Consider the following 20,787-nt stretch of genomic DNA (forward strand, 5'->3'; position numbering starts at 1 on the left):
TGATATGGAGAAAGTTTTTTTTTGGAAGTACATACTCACCCCAAACTCCCATGAATACTGCAAAGAACACTGTTGATTCATTATCAAACAAATGGGAGATCTGTAAAAACAACAGTAACATCACAAAGTCAGTTAGTATGAAATGCAATAAAAAAGGAGAGAAATTCCAAGTTTTTCAACACACCCCAGTATCTACATACCTTTGAAGCTAAACAAGTACTATTTAGTCTCCAATAATCACACACTAGGTCACAGAGTGGACACATGATCATCTGACCTCCAATCTGAGGGTCACAGATTTCCATGCTGCAGGAGGAACAGCCAAGTTATCATAAAAGTGATAGGTGTTTGGGTGAAACTCTAAGCTGTTCTCATTAGAGCAACTGTTCACATAGTTTCTTACATATGACAGACGGAGCAATGAAGCAGTCATTTCTGTAGCAAATCATGCTTTGAGAGACCGAATCTTTACCGTCTCATCATTAAAAACAGATTCCCCATAAAACACAAGATGAAAGAGAGCTGCTACGTCTAGGCCTTTTCTGAAAACATCAGTTCCCCTGCTGCTCCAGGGAAACATTCTGAAGCAATCAGGGAAATAACAGCACTAGCTTCAGTTAGTAGAAGATCAATACGTTTCCTCTATTTGGCCACCTCGGTTGCACTTACCTGTTTGTGTTACCGTTCATTGATAATAAACCATAAATAAAACAAGCTAAGCCAACTATGGCTGCAAAGAACAACATTTCCGTGTAAAATCCAAGAAAAACAAAATAGATGCCAATTTTTTCTCCATAATAATTCCTATGGAAGAGAGAAAAAAAATACAATCAGAGGTTGGAAAAATGTTATCGTCCAGACAGCCGTGGCTTTGTATTCAGACAGGCCCGTGTTCTCATTTTGACCCCATTATGCTCAGGCTATGTTCATTCTGGTAAAGTTACTAAATTCGCTAAGCTTAGTTTCCACATCATAAAACACAGGGTAATACTTATTCCATGGTGTAAAGCTTGTGTAAAGATTAAAAGAGATAAAATATATATGTAGGAAGCCAATGGAATGAAATTCAAATTTTTATTTTAAATAAGTTGATTTGAAGAGCTTCTACATTATGAAGAGTTTAAATGTTTTTGTGAACAAACTGTAAAACATTCTGCAGTGTAACTTTTCTAGCAATTAACACGCCAAAATCACAGGCATCATCTGTGTGGGCTTTCACTTTCTCTCTCTTTCCTAAAATTGAAGGAAAGAACTCTGGCCACACTCACTATAGGTATCAATTTCCAAATTCGAATTTCTAATGGATGTTTAAGGAATTAGGACACAGGTAGCAATCCAAGGAGCGAAAAAAATGACTAACAAAAATTCTATGAAGTAGAATCTCAGATCTTACTTTTGGAGAGTTGTGATATTACTTGGCATCAATTTTCAAGTTTCATAACTATTTTTTTTTCTTTTTTAAAACAACAGAGTCTCCATTTAGGACCCAGAACATATAGTTTTCTCTACCTCTGAAAACTAGGTTTTATTATCATTATTTAACAGGACTAATCCTCCTTTTCATTCACGTAGACAGAATCCATCTCACTGAATCTATGATCCTTTCTATAGTTCCTAGCCACATAGATGTGACCCTTTGGAGGTTCTAAGAATATGTTGTACAATTCTATAAAAGCACTTAATATTAAATTGCAATTTCTACATATGCTCAAAGAAAGGCAACTTGTAACATAAAGTTTATAAACTTCATTTCCCAATAGGAAGATTTTAAAATGTATTTCTTATATTCAATATTTACTTTATTGACCCCCTTGTTTTTTGGAATTCAAAGCTACTCTTAATTAACTAGCCATTTTTCTGCTTGCATTATCTTTTAAAATTATTTTCAATGATAATAAAAATGTTTGCATTGTTATCTTCTCTCATTTTGCTTTCAAAATAACTATGAACTTCAAATTAAATTATAATGCTATTAAATCCCCTTGTTAATCTGGCATTCACAACTTCCTCAGATTTACATAGTTTCTTACATATGAAACTTGCTTTGTTTTAGCTTTTTACTGAAAAATATATGGCAAGTACTACAAAACTACATAACATCAAAATAAGAAACTATAAAAATATTTTATTTGGAGGAATTTACTTTTCATCATGTCTATTTCCATTTGATGTTGCAAACATTATGGAATCAATAATTCTTAGAAGGTGGTATAAGATCACTATTAATGTTATAGACTTAAAAATTCTTCAGAAATTCCTAAGAAAGTTGGATATTTTGCCAACTTTATTTTAGAGGACTACTTTTTTCTCTATTTCAAATTTGAATAATTTTATTTTGTGAGAATTAAAACACAGCTCTCAAGAACTCTAGATCTATAACTGCTATTAAAATATTCTCAAAAAGTTTCAGATTGTATATGAAAGCAGCACATTGTACCCCTTGATTTCACTAATGTACACAGCTATGATTTAACAATAAAAATAAATTTAAAAAAATTCTCAAAAAGAGAAATTGCTTAGCACTTATTAAACAAAATCAGACAAACATTTACAATAGGTGGAAATGTAGAAATTATTTTACTAAACTTTGGATTTGTGTATTTAATAGTGCCAGATCAACAACTAAAGTATATTTTAGGAGTGTAGAAAATAAATGACATAGCTTAGATTTGTATTATAGTAAAATTGTACATATTCATTGAACTAACATTTAAGTTTAAAACTAAGCTATCTTATTCATAACAAAGCAAATAAGAGAAATTTAATTAGATACTATGAAGACTCAAATACAAGGATAGCCTTCTTTTGAGTATTATTTTTTTAGAAAAAAATGTGTCATATATCTCTGGTATAATTCTTAACCTGTCCATTTTATTTACCAAATTTTCAACTGATGTGTGGCAGTACACCAGGTAACATAGTATCTGATAGGTAAGAGAGATTCGGAATATTGGTTGTGAGATATTGTATGAAAGAATTGGTCAATTTTTGTATTTATAGGACATTCAGCCTGAGACGTAATAAATAATAAAAAGGGTAATAGAATTAAAACGAATACAGTGTTGAGTAATGAATGAACAAATGTTAATATTTGTTGTAAAGGGATTCAATTTTACAGTGAATACATAGACATCTGAGAAACATAGCTTAGTATCAGATTACCATGACATTGTACTAACACTGTCAATGACAACTGCGACAAAAATTCTAAACTATTTAGTATGTGGCAATATATCAATAGACGGTGTTATTATATTGACAGAAAAAAAACAATAGAGCTGATAGAGCACGTATAATTAAAGATTGGTATGCCTTAATAGCAACTTTAATATTCTCACTTTCCCCCAATATATATTATCTAAAAAAAAAAAAAAATGATCAGTGCCCAAAGGCAGAAAAACCACTTACAAATATTTAGACAGAAAGCAAAATTTGGTATAGAGATAACAGGAAATGTGAAATCTAGGAATTCAGATTTCTATATTCTAAATCTCTTCCTAGGTACCCCATTATCTTGTCTTTTATTTTTACCCTCCATATCCAGTAATCCATTAGGTCTAATAAATTCTGCAATAAAACCCTTTGTCTAGCCCATAGTATTCTTCGCTTCTTGTTACCAGTGTCTTGGATGAGACCCTCAATATTTCTTGCTGGGCAGTTTTAACAGCCTCCTTACTTCTCTGAGTTCAGTCTTAGATCCCTCTAAAATAAACTGTCTTCTTTGTTTTCAGTAAAGTGATGTTTCTAAAGGAAAAAATTACCAATATCCTTTTTCTCCAGAGATTTCATTCTTTCCCCATAGCATAGCTCTTCATGATTTTGATGGGTCAGTATTCAAATCTTCTTTGCTGACTGACACCCCCATATGAAAATGAAATGCACTGTGCTCTTTAGCCCAGTGTTCTGTATTTATTCTCTCCACCTGGGATGTTTTTACCTAACTTGTTTACCTAGCACCTTGCTACATATTTTTCAAGCCACAGTCCAAGAATGAGCCCTGTTAAGCTGTTCCTGAGGTTGTCATACAGGTAGGGGCTTTTTCCTCTGTGCTTTGTTCTTTTGTGAGTGCTACTGTACTCTGTTATGCATTTGTATGTGTTGCTGTGAGCAAATTCATGTCAGGGAACTATGTTCTGACTACCTTTGCTGGTATGTAGTCATGTTTAATAAATTCTCATTTAAAGATGTGTGAATTGGCTCAGTGCCCATGGCTCAGTGAGTAGGGCACTCGCTACATGCACTGAAGCTGGTAGGTTTGAGCCCGGCCAGGGCCTAATAAACAGCAATGACAACTGCAACAAAAAAATAGCCCAGTGTTGTGGCAGGTGCCTGTAGTCCTAGCTAGTTGGGAGGCTGAGGCAAGAGAATCACTTGAGCCCAAGAGTTTGAGGTTGCTGTATGCTGTGATATCATGGCGACATAGTCAGACCCTGTTTCCAAAATAAATAAATAAATGAATAAATAAAAATAAATAAATAAATAAATAAATAAGATGTGTGAATTAATAAAATTATTTTCTTCTGGGTAAATCCCTAGTAATGGGATTGCAAAATGGAAGGTCTACTTTTAGATCTTTGAGGATTCTCCCCATTTCTTTCCAAAAAGGTTGTATTAGTTAGTATGCAATCCCACCAACAATGTATAAGTGTTTCCTTCTTTCCACACCCACGCCAGCATTTGCAGCTTTGGTACTTTGTGATGAGGGCTATTCTCACTGGGTGAAATTAAATTTAAACAGGAAAGCAAAGGAAACCATATCTTTCACATCATAAGAATTACAGATATAAAAGTGATAGAATATTAAAGATTCTAAAAGAAAGTTTGAATTGTGATTATGTGCCTATGAATATATTATTACTCCTTTTAAAAAACATATTATCTTTTATCAAGTCTTAAACATTTAAAAAAGCCATAAAATCAACAAGGTGAAAAAAACACCAAACCCATTACAGGTCTTCAGTATCACGACAGAGAATATCATGACTTTAAATTACCTACAGGTAAAGATATCAGCCTAATTTTAACCTGAGATACAGAAAGTGGATAAAGAAATGCTAAGAAATTCTAGGGGAGAAATGTAAACTAGCGTGGAGAACGTAGACAAGCACAGAAAAAACGACCACTAGAAAAAAACTATGCTTTTTTTTTTTTGTAAGAAAGTATCAGAAAATGAGCAGCACTGGAAATGGCAGACTCAAGAGAAGCAGTATTTCCGGGGAATAATCAGATACAAAGAGAAGAAAGGTACTCCTTGGAGGTGTGGGAGTAAAAACACAAGAGAAAATAAGAGGGTAGAATTAGTCATAGGAACAAAAGGAATAGCTCTTGCCAACTACTCAGCATTATTTGTAAACTGCATGGAAGAGGAAAGAAGTACCAGAAGAGGGCGCTCTAGTGCTAAACTCTGTCCATGAATTAAACACAACTTGAAACGCGACCACATCCCTAAACCAAAAATAAATAAATAAATAAAAACAAAACCAGAAAATGCAGAACAAATAATTTCAGCTAATAAAAATTCTCCCCAAAGTATATGAAATTGAAAAATTTTGCAATAAAAACTACAAACTGAATGAGATACTCTGAGATAAACATTTGTGGATGTAAGAAAACACCAGAAATACAAAGACTAAGAAAAGTCATGGGGAAAAACAGAAAAAAAAAAAGAAGGAGAAAATTAATTCAACTCCAGAAAGAAATAGAGCAGATAAGAAACTATATTAGATCATATCAGAAATATGCTGAAATTATCAGGGATTCAAGAGAGAGTCATTAGAGAATTAAGTAAAAATTGAATGAAGACAATATGAAAAACAGGAAAGCTGTTAAAAGAATAAAAATGAGATAGAGAATTAAAAAGAGTTACAGAGAAATTGAAGTTAAGAAAAAGCGAAATAGCATAACATAACTTAATCTAAAGGAAATAATCAAAACAATAGACAAGAGCTAATACTCAAAACTACAGTCCAAGAAAACATTTAAGAAATAAAACACACAGGGTGGTGCCTGAGGTTCAGTGGGTAGGACACCGGCCCCATATACCAAGGGTTCGAACCAGGCCCCGGCCAAACTGCAACAACAACAACAACAACAAAAATATCCAGGCATTGTGGTAGGCACCTGTAGTCCCAGCTGCTCGGGAGGCTGAGACAAGAGAATCACCTAAGCCCAGGAGTTGGAGGTTGCTGTGAGCTGTGATGACACAGCACTCTACTGAGGGCAATGAAGTGAGACTCTGTCTCTAAAAAAAAAAAATAAAGCTGGACGGTGTGGCTGACACCTGTAGTCACAGCTATTGGGAGGCTGAGGCAAGATAATGGCTTAAACTCAGGAGTTTGAGGTTGCTGTGAGCTATGATGCCACAGCACTCTGCCAAGGATGACATAGTGAAAATCTGTCTCACCAGCAATGTTTGAGACTTCAGGTAGCTCTGCATCCCGCCAGCACTTCTTACTGCCAGTCTTTCTAATTTTAGCTATTCTAGTAGGTGTTTTGTGGTATCTAAATAATATTTTAATTTCTATTCTTTTAGAATAATGATGTTAGGAATTTTTATATACTTGTTGGCCATTCATAACAATAATTCTTTAGTGAAATATCTGTTATAATCTTTCTATTTTTAAATTATTTTGTGTTTCAGTAGACAGAGTTGTAAGAGTTCCTTCTCTGTTCTGGAGAAACATCCTTTTTTGGTATGTATGATGCAAATATTTTCTACCAGTCTGTGGTTTGTGTTTTTATTTTTCTAACAGTACCTTTTAAAGAGTAGATATTTCAATATTGATGAAGTAAAATTTATCCTTTTTTTTTTTTGCAGTTTCTGGCCAAGGCTGGGTTTGAACCCACCACCTCTGGCATATGGGGCCGGTGCCTTATTCCTCTGAGCCACAGGCACCACCCCAAGTTTATCCTATTTTTAATTATGCTTTCTGCATATTATCTAAGAAGTCTATGCTTAACCCAATGTCACATAGGTTTTCACTTATATATTCTTCTAAATGTTTTATAATTTTAGCTCTTACACCTAATTCTTGGATCCATTTCAAGTTAATTTAAAATTTTATATAGGAAAGGATCAAAATTCATGTTTTTTTGCAAATAGAGATCCATTTGTTCCAGCATCATTTGTTGAAAGGACTATGCACTACCTACTAAGCACATTACTTAGTAAGCATATTTGTTAAAAATTAATTGACTATATATAGAGATATAGATATATATTTCTGAAATTCCCATTTATTCAAGTTTTCAATATATATAGATATATTTCTGAGATTCTGATTCATTCAAGTTTTTATTAGGAAATAATTAAAATTTACAAAAAGTTGCAAGAATCATTCAAAGGTAAACATGTTGCTTCATTTGCACTCTCTCTTTCTGTGTACGTGTTTATGTACGCATGGATGTATACATACCCACACACATACACGTGGGTCATTCTGAAAGTTTTGCAATACACAAAAATCAACAAATGTAAAATCTTCACAGACAGAAATAATTGAAGCCCTCCCAGCAACAGCAATAAGCTGATCAAGTTGGAACTTTCACAGATCAATCAGAAAGGATGCTGTCTGTGGACTGTGCTTCTTAGAAGGGAAATAGTGGAACATATCATATCACAGTCTGTCTCAAAACTTCTGTAGTGACCCACATAGATGTATATGTGTGTGTGTGTATCTCCACTTATGTACATATGTATATATACATATGTAAAACATATTTTTCTGAATCATTTGAAAGCAAGGTGAACATACTGTGGTCATTTACCCCTAAGAATACTTCGCTATCTTCTTAAGAATAAAAATATGATCTTATATAAACACTATAAAGAAATCTTAGAAAAAAATGGCTCTTGGCTGGGCACAGTGGCTCGCGCCTGTAATCCTAGCACTCTGGGAGGCTGAGGTGAGTGGATTGCCTGAGCTCACAGGTTCAAGACCAGCCTAAGCCAGAGCAAGACCTCATCTCTAAAAATAGCTGGGTGTTGTGGAGGGCGCCTGTAGTCCCAGCTACTCAGGAGGCTGAGGCATGAGAATCACTTGATCCCAATAGTTTGAGGTTGCTGTGAGCAATGATGCCATGGCAGTCTACCAAGGGTGACAAAGTGAGACTCTGTCTCAAAGGAAAAAAAAAAAAAAAGAAAGAGAAAAAAATGCATATTTGCTACATTTGCTACCTCTGTGATAACATAGTCTTTCTTTTTTGCCTTTTCACTTAGTTAAAAAATTTATATCAATTCTTTACATTAAACTTCCTGTTGAAAATATTTAATTTATGTAAAAAGCATTTCACTGCTGAAATGGAAAAGTAGTATAACTTGCTATAATGGGAAAGTGATTATATAACAAAACGAACATTTGTGTTAAGTTGTTCGATTTAAGCTGCATCTTGTTATCCTGTGAAATATCTGAATTTTCCCTTTGTTGTAAAAAGAAGTTGGCTATGAAAACCAACCTTTGGGGAATACTTACAAAACAGACATCTGTAGATTGTTAACTAATGTTAGGTGAATAAACATTCGGTGTACTTTGAACAACGTAAAACGTGCAAACCTTCATCTCGACAACTTTGCTTCTTTGAAAATAACCTATTGAAATATTCTGCAAGAGAAAAGTGTCTGCAGATGTTCTTGGCAACCCTGATTGAAAATTTTGGTACAGCCTAATGTTTTTCCAATAGAAAGATCGATAATTGAATCATGAAAAGTTCACAATAAGGCATTCTGTGTTCTGTTTAAAGTAGGAGATAGATCTTTGTCCATTCACAGGGAATGATATAAATAATACACTATTTACGGAAAAAAGAAAGTGTCAGCACAGAAGAGAAGACCAAGATACCACTGCTGTAGGAGAAACAAACATACTTGTGTATGTGTTTTTTTAAATATATACACATAAAATTAAAATTAAATCAATGTTACCAAAGACAAGTTATCTTTGTGGACTTAGGTGGAGATGAATTTTCGCTTAAAACATTTCACATCTCTTTATTATTTGAAATGTTTTTGATAAATGTTCTATTTTTATAACTTTAAAAAATTAAATTACTATTGTTCAAAACAATTAAAATAGTCAATCCAGAAAGAGTTCATATAATCATTTACAGAAAGCACCAGTTTAGAAACTGGTTGTGCACCTTCTTTTATTTATTTTTTTAGAATATTGCCTCTTATTTGCCTGACACAAAACTGTGGAAATAACATGCCAATTGATTGGGTGGTTACATTAAAATAGATGCTGTGTTACTGTGCAAACATAGCAATAACATAAACAGCCACTTAAAAAACACAGTCTATAATAGCAAGAGATTTTTTTTATTATATTTATTTATTTTTTTATTAAATCATAGCTGTGTACATTAGTATGATCATGGGGCACCATACACTTGGTTCATAGACCATTTGACACATTTTCATCACACTAGTTAACATAGCTTTCGTGGCATTTTCTTAGTTATTTTGCTAAGACCTTTACATTCCACATTTACTAGGATTCACATATACCCTTGGAAAAAGTACCCAATGTACTCACTCTTATTATGAAACTAATGTAGGACCTTCACATGAAAGCTATAACCCAGTTACAACCTAAGAATAGGGAGAAGGGGGAAAGGGAGGGGAGGGAGGGGGGAGGTAGGTGGAGGGAGGGGGATTAATGGGATTACACCTGCGGTGCATCTTAATAGCAAGAGATTTGTAATCTGATTGTTCCCTCACCAAAAGCATAGTAGAAAGTCACCCTATATGTATGTATTACTATTTTGTTTCAAAGCAAGAACCTGCAACCACAATCCTCTTTCTTAACAAATCAAACTATTTGGAGATTTAGGTCATAGAACAAATATCTTCACAGCTCTGAGATCAACACACAAACTTCCATATACAACCTTTCTCCTCTCTTTTAAATTTCTGGAGTCCAGAAGAAAACAAAGCCAATAACGTATTAAGCACTAAATACTAGACTCTAGTAGATAGACATCTGTAGATGGTTAAATAACGTCGATTAGAATTCATTATCAAATAACCTGAAAAGGAAGGTACTTGTCCTTCCCATCTTAAAGATGAACCTCTTGGTGATTAAGTAGCTTAACCAATTTTAACAGGCAGACTTTAGGTTTGAATCCAGCACAGCTAATGCCCAGGCCCAGCCTCTTAACCACTGTGTTATCTCCATTATCTCTCACCTACTTTGGCAAAAACATTCAGCTCCCAAATGAATTACTAAGCTATAGTGTAGAGATGGAGCCAAACAGCTGGGAAGTGCAGTGGACAAAAACAGTAGCCAAAAAATAGAGTAAAATGCCATGTGAATAAAAATCACATCATCAAGTTTTAATTGATGCTGTGTAAGAAACTTACCTAATCAAATCTAAAGGTTGCTCCTTGTAAAAAAAGGAAAATCGAGCCCAATTCTGGTGAAGTATGTACCTTTCATTAACAGGATTGGGAGGTTCTGATGGCTTCCAATATTGGCCCTGCAGATATTCAAGACGAGGGAGCAAAACAGAAAAGCAGAAGATGCGGGGAAGTAAATTAGTGTTGCATTTATAACAAGCTTTTGTAAGTGAACAAGGCTAATGCTCTCGTTTACTTTTAGATATAGATTTCCTATTCCATTGATGTAAAATTATTTACTAAAACCTCTAATAAACTATCACAATAGTGGTTTTTTTAATATTAAGGGCAAGTAACAATAGTGGTTTATTTGTTAAATTTTTACACCCACTTATCTAAAAATACAAATTAAGGTGTGAGACTTAGGCTTTCACTGAGCTGTTCATGTCACCTAGAATGCCCTTTCTTCTCTACTCAAATTCGAACATAATCGTCACAGCTCAGAGATTCATATCCCTATACAGCTGGCAAGGAGTTTTAGGAATAAGCTGACAATTTTATTTTATAGATGGAAAAATTAAACCTCAAGCAAAATGAAGTAATTGATCCAAAGTCATAGCGCTATTACTGGAAGAGATTCTTGTCCTCACTGATAAGGATTTCCCAAAGAACTTATAAGATTACAACACACGTTAGCACTTAAGAGCTTCAGTATTGTTTCTGACATAAATTCCTTCTCCACTGTTAAATGCTGAGTGGCTTTATAATGTCTCTTCATGGCCTACCCAAGTATTGTATACATAGTGGTCATTTAATACATTCTTTTAAAAAAATGTGTAGACAAATGAACTGCTAAAAACACGAGATGACTGTCCAGTTTACAATTTAGCACATAAGAAGAGCTCTAAATGGTAGCATGTAAAATTGTATATCATCCATTTTCTACAATTTTTCTGCATCTGTAGCTAATCCTACCGAACTCGAGGAATAAAATCTTTAAAAAGGAAAGAACAGCTTGTACACAGGTTATATTGTAAAATTGATTCCGTAAAGCACAAAAGAAAAAAAATCCAGTACCTAAACTTGTCTTCAGAAGAAAAGAAAGAAAAAGGCAAAATTAACATTCAGTTATGATTATCACCAATGACATCTCGGTAATACTGAATTTCTGGTGAGCCTGAAGGACTTCACTGAAAGGCTAGCTGGTAAAGTTATCAGCTTGGAACCAGGGAGTCTTTGGGGATTTCCTGTCACAAGAGAGTTAAGCAATTTGTAATAAAAAGGGAAACAAGTGGAAAGATCCTCTCTTCTAATAAGGCAACCTTCGAACATGGGAGAGAGAAAATGGAATCAGTATTTGAAAATCAAGCTTATACTCACATCGTGGAGTGGGTAGGCTGCTGAGTAAGTGTTAGAGTTTAGTAGTCTCTCAATCCCAAACTTTTTCTTCCCATCCTCTATGCCGAAAGGACACCTTGAGAGAATGTAGTATACCTACAAAAATAAGTACAAAGAGACATTAGCACGTTGCAGGCTTTATGTTTCTACATTTCTCTTTCAATCACAATTTAGCAATGTCCACTCTGTCTGAATGTTGATACAGGTTCTGATTATAGACCAAAGCCTCTTGTGTTGTGTGGGAGTAGACGTGTATATTGCAAGTGTACATGTTAAATATATTAACAGTCAAGTATAAATGTCTAAACACAACAATTGAATAAGTGAGGTGAATGATATGTTGACCGGTTTGATGTGAACATTCTGGATTGTATGTGGAGTCAGCACATTGTACCCCATAAATGTAGTAATGTACACAGTTATGAGCCAATAAAAAAATTGTAAAAAAAAAACAATTAAAAAAAAAGTGGGATGATGCAGAGTTTGTGTTAATTTGGCTTCTCTTTTCCTCTCTGAGTCCCTTGTGCCAGATTCCTACTATCTCAGGACTTCAACTTGGACTCTACTATCACTGCAAACAGTTCCGTTGGAGGAACTGATAAGTAGCCAAGATCTCATGAATATTTCTTTGATTGATCATTCTCACAATTTTAAAGGCCTTTTCCTAATATCTGAACTTATTGACTTAATATTTTATCTCCACAATCTTGGCAATCGCTCATATCTTTCTATCAGTTTTGTCCTGCATATAATTTGGGTTTTGGTATCCGTTGCTCTTCAATTTCATCTCCTTTTTGTCCTCCAGCAACTTTTCAGCATTGTTGAATTTGGTATTTTTATCGTTGTTTTAGATAGATCCACACCTCTCCCATTCTTATACATTTTATAAGAAGGAGTTGCTGATTGGAATAGTTGCTGCCTTGAATCATTATTCTCTCACCTGGTCATTCGTTTTAAGGATAGCTTAAAAATGTGAGAGATTTTCATCTTGGTAAATAAATCCTAATTTATGCAAGGTAGTTTCAAGTTTTACAAAGAATGTGAGAAATATTAACTATTTTACTTTTTGGGGATTATTTACCTAGGAAAGATTCACCCAAAACCAGAACTCTGTCTTGGGGTGTTCACAAAGTAGAAAAATTTACCCTACAGTCATTAAGACATATTACAAAACTACAATCATAAGTAAAGTGTGGTATTGTCAAATAGAAGCAAACCTGGTTTTAGACAAGAAAAGACTTTCTTTGAAAAGATTATTGCTAGATTATTGCTAGAGGGAGAAAGAAATTTTGAAACAGGAAGAATGTCTCCATCAGGAGATATGCAAAAATCAGGCAGAAAAGTAAGTAAACAAGTTTCAGAGATTATTTTTCTTTGTGTTAAGGAGGAAGCCGTTGTACGTGATCAAGTAAGCTAACAACTACTTTGTTCTGATGGCTCAATGGCTCAATGGGAACGAACAGTTTAATCATCTATTAAACAGAAAATAAGAATTGGGAGAGAGTATGTCTGCTACTAATAACAAATGCGAGAATTGCAAGGGAAAAGTAGAGCTAAAAGACCTGACTTTTCCATGGTGCAGAAGGGAAAGAGACTTGCCTCACCTCCCTTTTCTTAGAGTGCTTGTAAATTTTTTTCTATCTCTTGGAGATATAGTGTGTACAGCGTAAATCTTTTTAAAGCTAAATAAGCCCCTTGCCAGTTTTACAAACCAGGAACATCTTTCTTAAGTTTTTTTCCCCAAATTCTTTTAAATGGAAATATCAAGAAAGACAGCAAAGCTATTTCCCAGTTTCTGAGGAAATTTAGCTTAGACATTTGGCTGCAAGTTGTAACCACCTCTTGACATAGAAATATGACAAGTTTTATTTTATTTATTTATTTTTTTTTTGTATAAATGGAGTTAACTATCATAGATGAAAACCTCAAGTATCAGGTGAATTCAGGATAAGCTGTCAAGTCCAACTGGTGGGAAGGGGTTTTTATGAGTGTTATTATTATCTAAGTAATATGAGAAAGTGTAATTCTTTGCAATAAGCAGTTTCCTAGGAAAAATGTGAGAAATTTCTTTAACTGCTCCTGTTTTCCAGGACTACAAAACTCAAGTAAAGTTCGACATTGCCAATAATGACACAAAAATAGACAAAAAGATCAAATGAGCAGAGCAGAGTCCAGAAGTAGACCTGTGAATTCTATGTATCCAGATACTTGGTTTATGACAAAAGTAGCATTATAAAACAGTATTAAAAGTTGAATGTTTTCAAAAATCAATGTAAGCTGACTGACTATACATAGGTTAAAAAAAAATTAACCTACATCTTATAACATGCACAAAATTAATTCCAGGTAGATAATAGTGCTCAATGTAAAAAGTAAAGTACTACAACTTTTAGAAGCTAACGTAGGAAATTAACTTCATTATGTTGGTTACAGTAATAGATTAAGAGCATTATTTATAATTATAAAAGCTTAAGAAAGTGAACTGCATGAAAGTTAATAGCATATACTTATCAAAAGGAACCATTGAAAGAAAAATAGCATAAATTAAGAAAAGACCGGTAAAATACATAATAAATAAAAGACTTATAGAAAGAATATATAACCGGTTCCTACACATCCATAGAGGAAGACCTACTTGAAAATAAGCCAGGAACTGTAGCAGGCATAAACTGCATTATCTAAATGGTCAATAAACATATACAAAGAGACCCATCTTGTTTATAGTAGAGAAATAAACATTAAAAACATGACATGCAAAAAAAGAAATTTACATAGAAATTAATAAAAATTAATTTTAAAAGTTCACACAAGAGCTCATACAAAAGCAATACTGATTGTCCAAATAAATGTTGAGTTAAGAAGCTAGAATCAAAAGAACAAATACTCTATGATTCTATTTTTATAAATCTTAAAAACAAAGCAAACTAATCTCTGCTCTTCAAATTTAGTCTCCCTGTGCTGAGGAGAAAGGGAATAATAGCTAGGAATGTAGGAATGTTTTCTCTTTGGATCTTGGTGATGGTCACATGGCTGTGTTTTGTAATATTAATAATTAGGACTTGTGGACTCACCTCTATGTTATTACTCAATTAAAAAAGAAAAAAAGATGGATAATTTTTGTTGTTCAGAAAAATATGTGAAAACCGAGTACTCATATGTTGTTACTAGGACCCTTAAATTAATGATACATCTTTTAGTAAAGAGTGATGGTGTCATATACATATTTTAGACGTGTATTATATGTGGTACACATATCTATTTGTAATACCAGAAAAGTTGAATAAAACCTCAATCGTGATCAGAAGTGAAAATGTGTAATGAAGTGATGGTATACATACTATGGATTATTAAGCAACCATTAAAATGAACAGGTAGATTAATATATACTACCAGAAAAGGATGTGGAAGAATATACCATAAACTGTTAAGAGTGTTTTCAACTTATAAAACAAGTAAAATAAATATTTATGTAAGGAATCTCTTCATGTTATGTTATATACAGCTTTAGAGATGGGGGTCTCGTTCTGTTGCCCAGATTGGAGGGCAGCAATACAATCGAAACTCACTACAACCTCGAACACCTGGGCTCGAGGGATCTTCCTGCTTCAGTCTGAGTAGCTGCAGGCACATGCCACTGCAGCCTGATAATGTTTTCTATTTTTTGGTAGAAACAGGGAGTCTGAGGCTGCTATTGAGCCTCTAAAAAATTCTGGGATTACAGGGGTGAGTCACCACCCCTAGCCTAGCCCAATGTTTGGTGCTTTTACAACCAGGATGAAATTGTGCCTTACATGTACAATTCAAAAAATGTAACAAGGTAATGGCCATAGAGATTATATTAAAGCAATGGAAAATGCTTTCATTTTATTTTATTTATTATTATTATTATTGTTTATTATTTTTTTTTTTGCAATTTTTGGCTGGGGCCCGGCTCGATCCTGCCACCCCTGGTATATAGGGCCGATGCCCTATTCCTTGAGCCACAGGCACTGCCCTGGAAAATGCTTTTAATATAAAACGATGTATGTTTGGCACACTTTTTGTGTGTGGAACATAAATGCAAGAGGGACTCTAAATAACAAAATCAAATATTTTGACCTGATTGTACCCTCACATTAACCATTAAATTTACTTTCGAATAAAATAAAATGCTGTGAAGAAATAATTTGCATCCGGTGGCACCTGTGGCTCAAAGGAGTAGGGCACTAGCCCCATATGCCAGAGGTAGCAGGTTCAAACCCAGCCCTGGCCGAAAACTGCAAAAAAAAAAAACAAAAAAAGAAATAATTTACATCTTATTAATTACTTCCTTTACTCATTACTTAAAAATACTTATGCACATCAGGTACTGGGCACTGTGGATACAATGGTGAGTCAAGGATGGAGATGGACACTTAAAAAATTAAAATCAAAATATTTTATTTTATTAAAAAATAAAAATCATGAAATCATGTATTTCTCAGCCACACTAAGAAATCTGACCTGTAAAACAGGAGTAATAGTGAGGTTTTGAAGGGGGTGACCCAATCAGATCTGATTTTACAAAGATCATTCTGGGTGCATTCATTAGAGGGTAGCAAAAGTATAAGTGGGGAAATGGATTAAAAAGTACTGTTTTAGATCTCATGAATAACAGCTGCCATACTCAACACTTTGGTAATGAGAAAGATGAAGATAGAAACGGCCAAGATTGAAAAGATATTTAGGGATGAAGCTGATGGAACCTCGTAATGGTTGAACACGGTGGTAAAGGAAGAATGAAGGAATCTCAGGTTTCCTGCTGATGCTTGAAACAAGGTGCTGCTCATGAGAGGAGGACGCCTGTGAGGGGACCAGGTCTGGACAATTTGAGTCTGTTTGTTAGTGGGGATGCTCAGGAGGTCATACGAACATGGCAGCTAAAAAGTTTGGCTTTAGACAGATCAAGTGTGAATACCTTTGAAAGGAACAAATATAAATGACTTCTAGGCAGATGGATATTTGGGTCTGAAACTTTTGGAACACTCTGAAAACTTCAAGAGAAGAGAATTTGTAATGAGCACCACCAAAAAAGCAACTGCAGGGCTGGGAGAGGTGGCTCATGTTTGTAATCCCAGCACTCTGGGAGGCAAGGTGGGTGGATTGATCGAGCACAGAAGTTCGAGACTAGCCTATGCAAGAATGAGATCCTGTCTCTACTAAATTAGAAAAAATTAGTTAGGCATTGTGGTGGGCGTCTGTAGTCCCAGCTACTTGGGAAGCTGAGGCAGAGGATCGCTTGAGCCCAAGCCTTGGAGGTTGCTGTGAGCTAGACTGACGCCGTGGCATTCTGCCCAGGGGGACAAGAGTGAGACTGTGTCTCACAAAAAAAAAAAAGCAACTGTGCTTGGAAGGAGTCCACTTATAAGTTGTGAAACATTATTCAGCCAGAAAGATACTGACATAAATCCTGATGTTAGACATTGTCAGTGCAAAGGAAAATGTTCCCATATAGATGAAACTTTGGCTTCAGCGTGCAGTAAGAACCAATTCTCTGTTCTCAGGAGGGTCCTTGTAATTAAAATCACCAGATATCTATTTGTTTCTCTTTCTATACACATAGAAAATTTTGGTCATACGTGCACTTTAAATCTCATATTGAAAGTGTGAGCATTTCCATCTACACAGCTGGATAAATTGAAGATTTTTTTCATGTTAAAAAAGTCTGGACATATACATCTGTCGTATACACATATATAAATCTAAATATCTCTATATATACACATATGCAGAGGGTGCGAAAAATGTATATCCATTTTAAGAAATAAAAAAAACTACATTAAATTTGTAATACTCAACTCACATTTGACTTCCGCAATTACAAGAGGTGCTCAACATGGCTTATATTCATCTTTTGTTATTGGTGTATATGTAGTATTACAATTTTAATAAAGTTTTTTAAAGGCTAAGATGTCTTGATGGTTGTGAGATGTTTTGAAAATACGAGCTTCTTTTTTTTTTTTTTTTTTTTTTTGTAGAGACAGAGTCTCACTTTATGGCCCTCAGTAGAGTGCCATGGCATCACACAGCTCACAGCAACCTCCAACTCCTGGGCTTCAGCAATTCTCCTGCCTCAGCCTCCCGAGTAGCTGGGACTACAGGCGCCTGCCACAACGCCCGGCTAAAAATACGAGCTTCTATATTAATGCCAGATGCTCTTGGAATACTGCTCATTTGTGCACACATACACTCTAGTGTTTGGGATAAGGATAAGAAGGCAGGAAGGGACGGGACTTTTCCTACATGAATATGCCAAATAACTTCCTCAGTATAGTCAAATTAGTTTTGCTCTACTTCAAAGGAAGGGAAATTGTGTTTTAATGCTGAATTAGTCTAAGGTATTGGCTCAAAAACAAAGGAAATGAATACTGACTTGTCTATTCCTCAGCAAGTTCCTAATTATTAATAGTTCCTGAGTTCACTGCACTTTTATTAGCAACTTCTTGATGTAACAAGTATCTCTAAAGTACTTTACAGTTTCCACATACATTCTATCCTTTGATTTTCACAATGGGGCCATTATAGCATTCATTATCTCTGTCTTAAGAGACATTATATAAAATGTTTAGAAAGTACACTGTAGTTTTAAAGAAAGATGACTTGAAACCATCTCCTCTGGTTCCCTTAAAGGTTTCCTTTTAGGTTTTTTGTAAGTGTTTATTCCCAATAACATCAAGATGATTTTTAGTGTATGGAATCATATTTCATACCTAAATTTTAGGAATTAAACTTAGTTTAATTCTTTCCAATGAATTTTTAAAACATTTATTTAGGAACTAGGAAAAAATGGAATCAGGCCTGCAGGTCCTCAGGAAAAGAGAGCAAAAAAATCTCAAGGTAAAGGGTCCTGTGATTGCTGGCACACTGGTGATTAAATTAATAACAGCGTTCCCCTGGTGATTAGTGATGTTCAGCAATTTTTCAAATACATTTTTTTGGGGATTTAAATGTCATTGGGGTAATGCAAATCAAACTATAATGAGATATCACCTCGCTCTAATTAGAATGGTCACAATCAAAAAATACTAAGATAATATGTGTTTGTGAGGATGTGGAATAAAGGGAGCCTGTAGATGCTGTTGGTGAGAATGCAAATTAAAATAGCCATTCTGAAAAACGGTATGAAAGTTCTTCAAACTATTAACAACAGAACTATCATATGATCTAGCGACCAGTACTACCGGGTATACTACATATATCCAATGGAAATGAAATGAGTATTTTGAAGAGAAACCTGCACTGCTGTTTACTGCAGCACTATTCACAATAGCCAAAATATGGGAGCAATCTGAATGTCCACCAAAGGATGTATAAGAAAAGAAACCATGATGTAAGCATAGAATGGAATACTATTCAACCCTATAAAGAATAAAATGCTGGTATTTACAATGCAGATGGATTGCAGACATAGAAAGATAAATACCACATGATCTCACTCATCTGTGGAATCTAAAAACTTTACTTCTCCTGGAAGTAGAGGTAGAGGTTACTAGAGGATGAGGAAGGCTTGGGGGGCATGGGGAGAAATTCATCCACAGGTACAAAGTTACAGTTAGGTAGGAGGAATAACTTCTGACGTCCTACTGCATAGGAGGATGACTACAGTTAACAATAGAGTATATTTCAAAATAACTAGAAGGGAGGCTTTTGAATGTTACCTCAAAGAAATGATAGATGTTTAAAGTGATGGATATGCTAATTATCTTGATTTTATAATTGTACACGTATACATGTATTGAAACATCACAAATATAAATACATATATAATTATTAGGTGTCAATCATAAATTAAAAAAATAAGTAACAAATAGAAAATGTAAGAGCAACACAGAACCTACATTTTTTTTCCCTCTGAAGTCAGATCAATAATGATAATATCTAACATTGCTGAACATGTGGTGTATGTGAACCACTGTTCAAAGACTTTCACATCTTTACTAATTTAATTCTCAGGGTAACCCAGGAAGTGGAAATCGTTTCTATATAAGCACAAAGAAACAGTGGCACAGAAACTATGATCTTTTAGGAGAGAGGTTTTTAATGGGAAACTGAAAGATCCTAGGACTTCAAATGGAGAGCAAACAAAATTATTCACAAGCTGAAAATAGTTTTACATGAACAAAAAAAATTGTGAGCTGTCTCAAATTCTATCCATGTATACAGATATTAACACATTCCATTTCATTTGGAACAGTATTCCCTCTACTATGCACCAAATTTCTAAAACCAAACTCTAAGATTATGGAACTATTTACAAGAATCTTATGAAATCAAAGTCCTCTGGATTTCAATTCAGTGCTTTTGCTGGGATTGCATGATGCCTTTTTTTTTTTCATTGCACCCACACTGTCAACCACTCATTTTTAAACAACAGTTTGAAAGTTAGAGAGGTTAACAGACGTAAGTGGTTCAAACAGACAGTCAAACCTGCCCAGTACCACCTGCTTATATCTTACACAGAAACCCCCTTGCAGACATAATATTGGACCTTGCACACATATGAAAGCACGCATGGGCACACATCCCATAACGGAAGGGCTGTACCCACAGGTCTTCTCTACCTACAATTCTGTTCCTTGCTGAGGATGGAAAGAAGCTTGCTGGATCATCAATGAGGAAGAGCTCCTGCCGATGTCTGCTGAACTGGACAGTGAAATATTCAGGGTGAGGAAACTTCACATTTGGTGGGAGTCTCACAGCCCCAAGCATATAGCTTATGGGAGTCCACTCGGCTCGAGGAATATCACTTTCCTTAACGGGCATTTTGATTCCTAACACTTCAGCATAAGTAACTAATACCTCCCAAGGGGCATGAATCTTGACAAAATAAGTTCTTCCATCTTCAGAGTCCTGCATAAAATAGCAAAATCACAGAAAGGTTCCAGATCAGTCCATGACTCCACTAATGAAAGGAAAAAACAAAATTTACAAAATCTAATTTTTTTTAGCATGACTTTAAGAAAATTTTAAAAAACAGATCTATATTTATACTTACATTTAAATATAGATACACTTATATGTTTTATTTATATTTGTGT

General features: G+C 34.6%; 1 protein-coding gene across 3 annotated transcripts in view; it reads right to left on the reverse strand.

Annotated features, from left to right (window-relative positions):
* The window catches only part of ANO5 (anoctamin 5), a 122,619-nt gene that overhangs the window by 42,250 nt on the left and 59,582 nt on the right, over positions 1-20,787 (reverse strand). For all 3 annotated transcript variants that reach the window (XM_053562420.1, XM_053562419.1, XM_053562421.1), the window contains 6 exons: positions 20,315-20,599; positions 11,714-11,827; positions 10,358-10,473; positions 670-804; positions 201-306; positions 40-100 (listed from right to left, as the gene is read on the reverse strand). In XM_053562420.1, coding sequence (XP_053418395.1) covers positions 40-100; positions 201-306; positions 670-804; positions 10,358-10,473; positions 11,714-11,827; positions 20,315-20,599 — 817 coding nt within the window. The remainder of the gene's footprint in view (positions 1-39; positions 101-200; positions 307-669; positions 805-10,357; positions 10,474-11,713; positions 11,828-20,314; positions 20,600-20,787) is intronic.

The sequence above is a fragment of the Nycticebus coucang genome, chromosome 14, assembly GCF_027406575.1.
Source record: "Nycticebus coucang isolate mNycCou1 chromosome 14, mNycCou1.pri, whole genome shotgun sequence".
NCBI classification, from domain to species: Eukaryota; Metazoa; Chordata; class Mammalia; order Primates; family Lorisidae; genus Nycticebus; species Nycticebus coucang.